General features: G+C 38.5%; 1 protein-coding gene across 4 annotated transcripts in view; it reads right to left on the bottom strand.

The window, feature by feature from the left end:
- Positions 1–12,379, bottom strand: part of MFS18 (major facilitator superfamily transporter 18) — a 206,705-nt gene that overhangs the window by 146,021 nt on the left and 48,305 nt on the right. For all 4 annotated transcript variants that reach the window (XM_067145678.2, XM_067145679.2, XM_067145677.2 and 1 more), the window contains one exon: positions 6,087–6,433. In XM_067145678.2, coding sequence (XP_067001779.2) covers positions 6,087–6,363 — 277 coding nt within the window. In that variant the 5' untranslated portion in view covers positions 6,364–6,433. The remainder of the gene's footprint in view (positions 1–6,086; positions 6,434–12,379) is intronic.

Raw genomic sequence — 12,379 nt, 5'->3', positions numbered from 1 at the left:
TTTAACATTAAGATTTTTAATAATAAGTCATAGTTTTTAACAATCACCTTCAATGCATTCCCCCCCCTTTCTACCCCCCCCCCCCCCAATCCATTCACACACGCACTACTAACACTTGTTTTTAAGGTTTTAAGAAAATTGTGAGACTGTTTTTAGCTAATTTTTACTTTTGCCAAATGTAAGCAGCTGATGATGAATGCAACGCATTCGAAACATGTTCTGAACTTTTAATTTAATGTCTATTGAAATAGCCTAAGGCTAAATAAAAGTGAAAGTATCGATCAGGTGGATTCTTGTTCCTTCAATTAATTGAGACTATGTTGTCGTCTGTTGATGTTGCCCTTCCTGATGTGTCCCCTGAGCAAGCAGTGTGTATTCAGAGTTTGTGTAATGAATTTTCCAATGTTGTTACAGATAAGCTTGGGCTAACAAACGTCCTCGAGTACAAGATCGAACTTTAAGGTATCATTCAGACGTCTACATATGCCTACTCGTCACCTGTATTTCTAGTTCCTAAGCCACAAGGCGGATTTTGCTCAGTTATTGACTATAGAGTTTTGAACGGGAATATTGCTATTGAATCAGTCCCATTGCCTGATTTACAGTCGTGTTTTGCTTTGTACAGTAAGGCCAATGTCTTCATTTCCTTAGATCTGAATCAGGCATATTTTAAAATACCCTGGCAGAGGAATCCAAACATTTAACAGCTTTTGCTACCTATTGGAACCTTTTCGAATTTGAGACAATTCGTTTCGGTTTCTTCATGGGTGCTTCTGTTTTAACTCGTTTCTTAGACACAGTTCTTTCTAACATCAAATTCAAGTTCCTCATCAATTATTTGGATGATCTGATAATATTCAGTGAGGATTTTGATCAACATATCAATCATCTTTGGGAAGTTTTTAGCCGTCTAGAGAAGGCAGGTTTAACTGCCAAACCTACCAAGGTCTCGCCAGACCGCAAATTTTGTTCTTGGGACGTATTGTGTCATCTAGTGGAGTTATTATTGATCCTGATCATACCACATCTATAAGCGAGTTCCCTCCGCCTTGTAACGTCAAAGCTGTCGCTCGTTTCATTGGAATGTGTAATTTCTTTAGAACATTCATGCCCAATTTTGCTCAGAGGGCTATTCCATTGAACTATTTTCAGAAGAAAGGAGTCAAGTTTGTTTGGGGATCTGAACAGCAAGTTGCTTTTGAGGATTTAAAATCTGCTATTGCTAACCCTCCCGTCTTAACTATTCCGGATTTCTCCAAGCAATTTATTGTTCAGTTGGATGCTTCTGGGAGCGCTAATGCCGGGGCTCTTCTCCAAGACACTGAGCTAGGGCGCCGTCCAGTGGCTTATGTATCCAGAACGTTAACCTCCGCAGAAGTAAAGTTCTCTGTGTACAAGCTCAAAGTGCTCGCTGTCTTGTTCGCTTTGGGAAAATTCTGTTTTTACCTCAACCACTCTGAGTTCGACCTTGAGACTGACAATCAGGCTCTCTCTTGGGTTTTATGGAAACCTTGTTTGACTGGTAGACTCGCTCGCTGGGCCGTCCGTATTTTTGCTTTTAAGTTTTCTGTGAAGCACACTAAGGGCTCTGAGAATGTCGTTGCCGATGCTTGGAGTAGTATGTTTTACCCTGGTGCTGCTGATCTGGTAGAAGAAGATAAAGTTGGAATTGCTAATTCCTTTCTTCTAGAAATTCCCGAATTGTTTCAGGGATTGCACGAGCATCAAGGAAAAGATGAAACTCTAGCTGGCATTATCCGAAAAGTTCCTGAGGGAGAAGAAGTCAAGCCATACGTCATCACAGATGGTATGCTGCTTTGTTGTCCTCGTTATTATCGTAAGTTGAAAGTCGTTCTTCCATTTGCCATGATCCCTACGATTTTCAAATATTTCCATGTTTCCCATTTGGGTGGTCGTCTTGGCATCTTCAAAACTCGAGCAAAGATTAGAAGTCATTTTATATGGAAGGGTATGGATGGAGATATTCATAAGTACATTCGATCTTGTACTGTCTGTTCCCTAAGCCAGGTCAGAATACCCGATTAGGTTTCCTTGTCTCTGAACAAGCTAATCGCCCTATGGAGAAGCTTTTTGTGGACCATTTAGGACCTTTTCCGAGTTCCCGGTCAGGCCGTAGATATGTGCTAGTTTGTGTTGATGCATTTTCCTGTTTCATTTGGTTAGTTCCCACGTGTGATGCCACAACCAAAAGTACTGTCTTATGTTTGAAACAGATTTTTGAAACGTTTGGTCCTTGCCAGTATCTGGTGTCGGACAATGCTTCAGTGTTCACTTCTCATGCATTTAAGAAGTTCTGCTTTGGGTTAGGAATAACTCATATTACTACTTCTCCCCACTATCCAAATTCTTCATACGGATCACCCTTGATTGCCTGTCACTCAAATGATCACTCTCGTCGGGACTCTAATTTGGAATGGTTCACTATCCAAATTCTTCATATGCAGAACGTTTTAACCAGAATTTGAGATCACCCTTGATTGCCTATCACTCAAATGATCGCTCTCGTCGGGACTCTAATTTGGAATGGTTGTCCTTGGCTTTCAACTCAGCTAAGCATGAATCGCATGGGCAAACTCCATCACTCATGTTTGCGTTCTCTCCTAATTCTCCATTAGCCAATCTCTGATCAATTAATGACCTTTTGATGGAGGTTACTGAACCCTCTTCCATCCGTGAAACTTAGACTAGAGCCCGTTGTGATCTTCTTGTTTCTCATGCTCATGTGGAGTGTTATTATAATAAGGGTCACAAAACTGGTAATTTCAAAGTTGGAGATTCCCTCTATTCTGTGAGATCTACAGCTAAAACTAGCTCCTCAATATCGTGGTCCGTGAGAAATCTTGAAGTATTTGATGCCTGTCACTCTTTTGGTTCGGGATAATTCAAACAGGAAATTGACCCGTGTACATCTTTCTCAGGTAAAGGCCACTTAATGCTTTATTAAGAGAATGTTTTGGTAACTGCTGTTCTCACCGAGTTTCGACGTGTTCTGCCTTTTAATATAGTAACTTATTCAGAAACTGATGACCGATATGGTAAATGTTTGGACCACTCAATTTATGTACGGCCACTGTTAGGATATGTATTATTCTGTTTCGCTAAATTTATGCCTGGAGCTATGATTTGTCAGGTCATATTTAGGATATTGTTAAGGTTATTTCCAGGTTACTTATTATTGTAAGTTCTGTATATATTTCTTCTCAGTTTGACATGTCAATTCTTTGTTTTGAGGCCTCATATTAGATTAAGTATATGTACTGTGTGTGTAATGTCCTGTCGTTCACTAGTTTACTACGTTTGAGAAGTATTCCTTGTTCCCCAATCCTTTTACCTCATTTTGGTGCCGCCTTTCTCCTGCGTTTGATTTATGTCACAGGAATTCCTTTGGGAGCAATCGTGTTAACGAGACTTTGGAGAATCCCGAAATCCAATCCTAATGGTTTGAGATGGCTAGTTGATCGATCCACTAGGAGAAGTTTGGAGCCTCCTTCTTTGGTGCTTGGTGCTGTGCTATGTGATGTTGGGGCATCATTATTCTATACCTGTTGCCTGCTGCCTCATCGGGGATATGCTGTGTGCTGTCCTGAGACACTGCTTGTCACCAGTGTGATCTAGTCTGCTGTCCCGCTGTTGGAGACTTGTGTCTCCTCTGTGCAGTGTGTGCTACCTGCTCTGTTTACCTGACCTTCTATGAACTTGTATCGGCAGTCGACACACCTGGTGTTGTGTGTGTGTCACGTGCTGGAAAACCGGTTGAATGACTGACCTTGTCAACTCACTCCTATAAGCCAAGCTACGTGTTATATCGACAGCTACAGTGTGAAGTGTTAGTACTATATTCAGTGCCATGAACATGTTTATATTGTATCTCTAATGGTCCAGGGATAAAACTGTGTGAAGTGAATTGTATGCGCTTGGCCCAGTCTCAGGGGGGAAGGATATCACAGATGTTTTTCATTTATTTTAAAAAATTGTATAACAAGAGACTTCGAATTGTTCTCTCAGACTCAAAAGACGCTTACAGACACTTGAAGTGCACCTGTGCTATGATCTGAGAGTGTCTTATTGGTATGTGATTTTCTGTTTCAACATTGGTAGTCCCCGCCAACTCATGTTCCTTCCCCTTTCCTTCTCAAGCATAGTCTTGGTGGCTGGTTGTGTCCAGCATCTGAGTCTCATTATTTATTTGTCGCTCTATCTGAACATCTACTTTGGGGTTCCTTTCAAACCTGAGGCTGCTGGGCTGCGAGCATCAGAGTGAAAGTCGTGAGTGTATGTTGAGTGAAAGGTTAATGCTTGTGGCAGCGAATGGGCGTATAATTGGGTAAGAGTTGTGCTTCTGTGTGTGCTGTATGGATGTGCTGGGCTCATAGCCCAGGGGCCTATGGCCCCATTGAAGGCCGTTTCATTTTCGTAATATGTACTTCTTTAATGTTACATTCTGGTTATACTTGTATTTCTTTTATATTACCTTTTGGTAATAGATTTTCTGTTCTCTGTTGATGAATGCACGAGGCCAATAGAAGTTTACTGGTTTATTATCAGAAGGATGCTTCAGTTATGATATTGTATATATTTTGTTACCTTTGAATAAATGACAGATGAATACGGATGGAGAACTCCCTAACCTCAGTCCACCTCGCTTCCCCTCTGGGTAGGTTCCTTTTTCCTCGGCCCTAATGCTAGCACTTTCTCAAATCTCACAAACCTGCAACAATTTCTACTGTTAAACATGTAGTTGATTTCCCCTAATGATAAAGGTGAGGTGAAAGATTAACAACAGACTTTCCAATTGCTGCAGTCTACAACTAAAATGAAGTCTTTACAGGCTGGAATAAACAGATTCAAAAAAATATTTAACAAGGACATAGTTTTAGAACTAAGAAACGATGAGAGATGTTAAACTATGTTACATAGAATTGGAGCAAGTAATTTTCACCTGAAAGTAATCATTCCATACTTAATAATGGAACTGAAGTTAATTTTCCAGATAATGAATTGCTAAAGACATTGTTTCAGAATTAAGAAACAAAGAGGAATGCACAGCTATGGCACATATGATTGAAGCAGGAAATCCACAACAGCAAGCAATCATTCCATACTCATTCAGGTGAATTTTCCAGAGAATGAATTGCAAGACTGTATCACAGAGCAAAATACAGCTATAAAGTAAGCTATTACAGCAGGCTTAAAGACTTCAAGAAGGTTTTTTTTTTAAAACATCAAGAGACAGCACCCCAAAACATGCAGTTGTTGATGTTAGCCCAGCCATTTTTGGGCACTGCCTCTTACAGAGATAGAGGGAAAGTTGAATGGGATATCTTGAGCCAGTGTTACCACGATGACCGCTGGCCATTACACGATCAGTTTTCAAGAGGAGGGGTTTAGGAAATATCTCAGAAACATTTGATTTTAGGGCCTTAAAACGATGTTTTCAGAGTCTCATAGGAATTTGCCAAGTATTGTTTCTTGCAGTGAGTGGCATAAAAATGAGCTGTGTCCAGTCCTTCTATGACAACTTTGATATTTTACTTATGAATTTTTGTTTGTTTTGTGGCCGTTTCACCATGGAGTTCAAATTTGGATTTGACAGTATAGCTACTTCTATGACCCATCCAAGTGCCTCATGCACTTTGGTGTAAATTTTGGTACTTAACAGTGGAGGCATGTAGATTCGTACAAGGAACAAACTTACTTTTGATTTTATAGATAGTATTAAATGCTTATTAAATATTTGCAATAACAGTTTAACAAGATGACAGTGTTAGCAAGTTATATTCTACAGGCAGTGGGCTAACAGCCAGCATGAGAGATATTTTGAGAGGTTAAACTAGCAATTCTTTCAAGAAAGAGATAGGGATGACATTTCCTATCTTATAAATATAATACACAGCATCTTCATCTTTAGGTGAAAACTAAATAAGACTCTACAAAGTAAGTAATGAGTATGATTTGTATATCAACACAACTTCTTACAAACAAACAATGAAGCTATTCAGTATATCTCCCCTCTTGAATTACTCATCCTACTATATTAAAGGAGAAATTCAAGAAAATATTTATACCTTGAAATGCACCATGAAGCACTCTGATGAGCACAATAAAGTTTACAGAGCTCCGCTGATCAGAAAGGAACCAGATGAAATAGGGCATCCAAAATGTACAGAGAGACCATCCAACAGCAGCAGTTAATATTACTTTCTGTCCACCAATTCTGTCACTGAGATATCCACCTAGCACCTGAGTTAAAGTATAACCCCAGAAGAAACTTGACAGTATTGTTCCTGAATCTGTTTTGCTCCAGTTTCGTTCTTTGCTAATGGCTGGAATCAAAAGTGGCATTGAAGTTCTGCTGGCGTAGAGAGCTGACGTTCCTATGAAAAGGGTAAGGAGCCATTTCTGTTTTTCATTCCTGTAAAGATCATAGCATAAATTAGTACAATCATTATTTATAAATAGGAATCTGGTACTGGTCAGTAGTACAATCATCTTGTATACACACTATTGCTTATATAGACATAAATTCATAAGTAATTCATGTACAATAGAAAGGGATATAATAAACGGATATTAAACATGGAATTAAGTTCTCTGCTTGAACTCAAAATTAAGCACACAAGATGATGAGAATGTTTCCAAGGCAGTATTATTGGACCTTTATGTTTTCTCATATATGAGTTAAGAACTGGAATCAGAGGTAAGGCTTTTTGCGGATGATGTTATACTGTACAGAGTAATAAATAAGTTACAAGATTGTGAGCAAGTGCAGAAAGTCCTCGACAATGTTGTGAGATGGACAGTAGGCAATGGTATGAATATAAACAGGGTTAAAAATCAGGTTGTGAGTTTCATTAATAGGAAAAGTCCTCTCAGATTTAGTCACTGTGTTGATGGGTGAAAGTTCCTTATAGGGATTACTGTAATTACCTCGGTGTTAATATAAGAAGAGATCATCTTTGACGTAATCACATAAAAGGGTATTGTAAATAAAGGGTACAGAGTATTTAGGGGTTATAGTAAGGATGCAATGGGGGGGGGGGGGCTCCAGTATGATCCAATCTAGAGTATGGTTCCAGTGTATGGGACTCTCACCAGGATTACTTGATTCAAGAACTGGAAAAAACCCAAAGAAAAGCAGTTCGATTTGTTCTGGGTGATTTTCAACAAACGAGTAGCGTTATGAAAATGTTGCAAAGTTTGGGCTGTGAAGAGCTGGGAGAAAGGAGACGAGATGCTTGACTAAGTGGTATGCTCTGAGTCGTCAGTGGAGAGATGGCATGGAATGACATTAGTAGGCGAATAAGTTTGAGTGGTGTTTTTAAAAGTAGGGAAGATCACAATATGAAGATAAGGTTGGAATTCAAGAAGACAAATTGGGGCAAATACTCACATATAAGAAGGGGAGTTAGGGATTGGAATAATTTACCAAAGGAGATGTTCAATAAATTTCCAAATTCTTCGCAATTATTCAAGAAAAGAGTAAGTAAATAACAAATAGGGAATCTGCCCCTGGGTGATTGCCCTAAATGCAGATCAGTAGTGACTGACTGATTGATTGATCGATTGATCTTAGCATAAAAATAAGTGTAATAACACAATGCAAATCTTGTTTTACTGTCACAACGGCAGGCACATCAAGGAGAGACTATCTTTTAAGATCTTATAAGTAAAGGAAGGAAACAAACAAGTGTCAAATCAAGTCACATACAGAATAAGGTGAGTTTTTACAAAGCCATTTCTTCACAGTTTCAACTCAGTTGATTTATAATTGTTAGGTTCTTTAGTCTGTAAAAACTAATTTATGAATAAATACATTTAGAAACTACCTGAAAAAAAAAACCCATATGTGAACAGAATTATACCTGAAAAAGAAACAACTTATTAAATATATTTATTCAAAAATTAGGATCAATTCCCCTCAAGTCAGTAAATACATTCACATATCTCAGACTGACTTTACAAACAACAGCTAGAGTCTACAGAATGCACATAATGTCTCAAGCAATGGCAGCAACCAAAGCCATATATAACATTAAAACAATCACAAAGCTTTGACTGGGAACCATCACCGCATGCGGGCTGGAAATAATCTGGAAGAAGTTGACTATGGCGGACTTGAGGACACTCCAAGTAGTCAAGTCGCGTTTTCTGAAAGCTACCCTGGGGATATCGAAATACGCAAAATCTCGCCTAGCATATGAACTTGCCAAGGAGACCTTCTTCATCGAGGACTTCCAGATGAAGAGAGGGCTACCATTCACAGACGCCGGGGAGAAACTAATGCAGGACAGAGTTTAGAAAAGAGACTAAATCTGGATCGACTTTTATACAATGGAGGCCATGTTGAATAGGACATGGACTAACGCTAACTAAGACCTGCGGCACTTTGTTAACTCGATGGCTGTACATGGATGCCACCATAAGCTGCGTAATACCGAGTTCTTCCAAAACCCAGATGAATCCTGTGTATGTAAACTATGCAGTATACAATGCAGCCGATACCATGTACTCACTTGTACAAATTGGAGATCTTCTACTGTGAACTTTTGTAAAAGTGAGTGACGTCAGTAATTCTAGTTTGTTCTCAACTCTATGCACAATTTGTGCATTGTATCTTCAAATTTTTAAAAATTAGTTCCGACAGACTTAAGAACAAAAGTACAAGGACAATCACAATCTGTTTGTCTTCATACACTGTTATCTTCAAACAGATAATCTCTCTCTCTTCCTCCCCTCACCAGTCCCAGTTCTTCTTATCCCCAATGAGCTCGTTTCTGCTTTCACAGTGTTATCAGGAAGGTGGGCTTCAACAATCACCGAGTGGCCAACTTGACAGATCTTCAGTCTTGATATGAGAAGTGTCGTCGTCGGCTGTAACTCGATCCGAGTATATATAACTTCTTCCTGCATACATTGACCAGTTCAACTCAGTTTATGGATGTGTTTAAGATGACTAAACAGACCAATCCTGGCATAAAACATACACCCACACAAATCAAACTGAATGGATGGAGGAGGGCGGGGATGTAAATGACAGAGTTTTCTTGCTTGTCGCTTGGCCTCTTGATGTCTGCAGCATTCTCTTTCAAACAAATGGACAGCGGTGGATGTAGTGTTCCGCTACAGTGAGCGGTCCACAGCACATTCTTCCCATGTCTGTATATCAATACCAGTTGTCTTCATGATGTGTTTCAGCTCGTCCTTAAAAGTATAGAATAAGAAAGAAGCCAGGTAAATATAGGAAAAGGGAAGAGTAAATGACAAAGATGAATACAGGTGGTAAAAGACTATAAACATCAGACACAAAAAAAGAAAAGGAACCAACAGGCCAATAAGAAAGGAACATACATGTGTCAAATCTAGTCATACACTGAAAGATAGGAACATGAAAAGGAACATATAATACAATAGACGCAATGCTAGGTCAGAATGGGAAGAAGGCATAACAGAAAAAGGTAACATGGACAAATACGAAAACACAAAAGAAAAAGGACAATCTCCACATCTTCATATACTGCCAAATAGGTACGCTTGTCTTCTTTGTTTCCTCTTCAATTAACTCAGCTAAGACAGTATTTTTGCTACATGAGGTTTATTTACATTTATTTTAAATAGTTTTTATTATGCTGTGAATAAAAAGCTGTATAATTAAGGTTCTCATAATCCAAAATTCCAAAACCAGGTCACTGTTGCAATTTATGACTCTTAAACCAATATATACTTATTAGTATTGCACCATTTCCTGTCCTTAAATTCGACTAACTCAGGGGGGTTGGTAGAGCGCACGGTGCTGCCCGAAAGTGGGTGAAAGAAAATCTTTAACTAAACTTATACTAATGAGTATATGGACAGGAGATATGGAGGCATATCTTTAAATGAGAAATATATATATGTGGGGTAGAATGGATTTATTGGTCCAAAAACATAGATATGGTCCATACTAATTAAAAAACCAAGAATACAATTAAAATACTGACACCAAATCGGTTGTAAAACTGCATTAAGTGCATGAATGAAATTACATGACAATAAATGTGAAAGTCTAAACAGAAAAGGCGGGCAACGACCCAAAAATTAAAGCTACAAAGTCTGTTTACGTGGAGAATTGATCCGTGTTACATAATAATTTTGTAGTTGCGCCAGCTAAGTACCGAAGTCCATTTTGTCCTTGGGCATCAATGTGAAACCGTTTGTTTGATGTTCTGGAAATACTAATACACTAGTACAAATAACTAACACTCTATATTTACATTCCAATATATTTGGACACAAATAAATAAGCACTTTGGCACAGGGAGGCTCCCTTATATATCTTATAAGTAACACTGCTTCAACTGTATGAGTCCGCATTCATATGCAAATTAGACCAGGCAGAACTGGTTACCAACAAAAATCAATTATCAAGCTGATAATCCCATAATGAAAGCAACACAGGACATATAATAACAAGCAGAAACACACACATAAATAGCACAGACCTGTGGACAAAATACACACACACAAAACATATACATCAAAGAGATATCGGGGATCGAACCCGACATTTGCAGGCAATGCAGGTTTGTGTCTACAACAGACACAATCGTCCATCACTTGGGCTCCACGTGGTTAGGTTGATCAGCTGTTGGGAAACCAAAACAAACTCTGACAGGCAAGGACAACATCGCTCGGGGAAATAACACGACGTTGAACTTCATTTTCACGGAGTGGCTCATTACTACACCTGGCAGAAGACTTGCTACCTGGGAGTTTATTCACTTGTCGGGGTGGCCGACTTTCTTTGTTCATTCTCTTACTAATACAAACGGACGGCCTGGGCATACTCAAGGCAAACACAGGCTCCGTTCACAATGCATTTTAAATCAGTCCTCCCAGTAAATATCATGGCTCAATCGCCTCTCTCACATGGCAATGGCAACACTGGCCTTTCACATCGCATATCATCGGTTCGAGTCCTCTCATGTTACTATCAAAGGGTAGGAAGGGTCCACCTATTCAATACTATTAGTTTGTATACTGTATTGTCTTATAAAACTGGGACTAGTTTCGACCCCATATATATTGGGTCGTCTTCAGCTTAACTCCAACTGGAAGACATAAGCAGCATATATAACCAATAATGATATAATCACTGATATGAGACAATTTATAGTCTTAATTTAAACTATTGATGAAGTCTGAAATAACATATCTATCCGTACCAAGTGCACGTAACTTACGAACAACATAGGGACATTCACCTCCAAATTAATTAAACAATAGATCACTACATGGGTAATAAGGAAAACCTATTCAAAGTACAAATGTTCCTCTTAAAGCTACATAAGACTTGACCCATATTACTATGAACAAACATGAATATCAATCAAGTTGCTCATCTACACAGAAAAGGTTACCAACTCCCAGATCAACTCAAAAACAATGGCTGTTATAGAAACGACAAAATAGTTTGCCATCAACCACAACATTTTTGATGTGCTATTTAGCTTAAAGTGTAGATATGTTATTTCAGACTTTATCAATAGTTTAAATTAAGACTATAAATTGTGTCATCTCAGTGATTATATCATTATTGGTTATATATGCTGCTTATGTCTTCCAATTGGAGTGTGGCTGAAGATGACCCAATATATATGGGGTCGAAACTAGTCCCAGTTTTATAAGACAAAACAGTATACAAACTAATAGCATTGAATACGTGGACCCTTCCTACCCTTTGATAGTGATCAATTGTCAATACGGACAATAATGAAATTCATAACTTATGGTCCTCTCATGTTCCCGAACTTGCCTTCTTCCCAATATAAACGATCCTAACATGACCCAATGGTGGATTTATTGTCGCTGCACATCTTGTAGGCACTGAAATTATCCTTGCAGCATGCATTAGAGAAAAACACCCCAGCTAATTCTCATTACAAGATATCTGAATTTAATTCAATGCAGCGGACGTATAGCCTGTTTAACAATTTAAAGAACTCTACCTGCAATTTCTCTAAGAAAGACCCATAAAGGAAAACAGAAATGCACTAGACAAACAAATAAATCCAACTACTATCCTAAGATTTTCCCTTTTTCCCATCTAGCTAAAATATACACTGCACATGGGCTATAGCATGCACACCAGCCCTGGCCAAACATTTAACGTTATAAAAATTGACAATTACAAAGAATGGGTACGTCCACCTAATCAATACTTTATTATGTCTTATTACTATGCAGTACTGGTTTTGACCTTAACAGAGGTCATCTTCAGCTGGTCATGAGATCCAAAGTTAACTTAACAAATAATTTAAAAACGTTACTAAATCTAAGAAAGTCACATGATATGAGTGATAATATTAAAATATACAATGAT

This window comes from Anabrus simplex, chromosome 4 (genome assembly GCF_040414725.1).
Source record: "Anabrus simplex isolate iqAnaSimp1 chromosome 4, ASM4041472v1, whole genome shotgun sequence".
Classification (NCBI taxonomy): Eukaryota; Metazoa; Arthropoda; class Insecta; order Orthoptera; family Tettigoniidae; genus Anabrus; species Anabrus simplex.
This window is presented reverse-complemented; position numbering and strand designations above follow the sequence as displayed.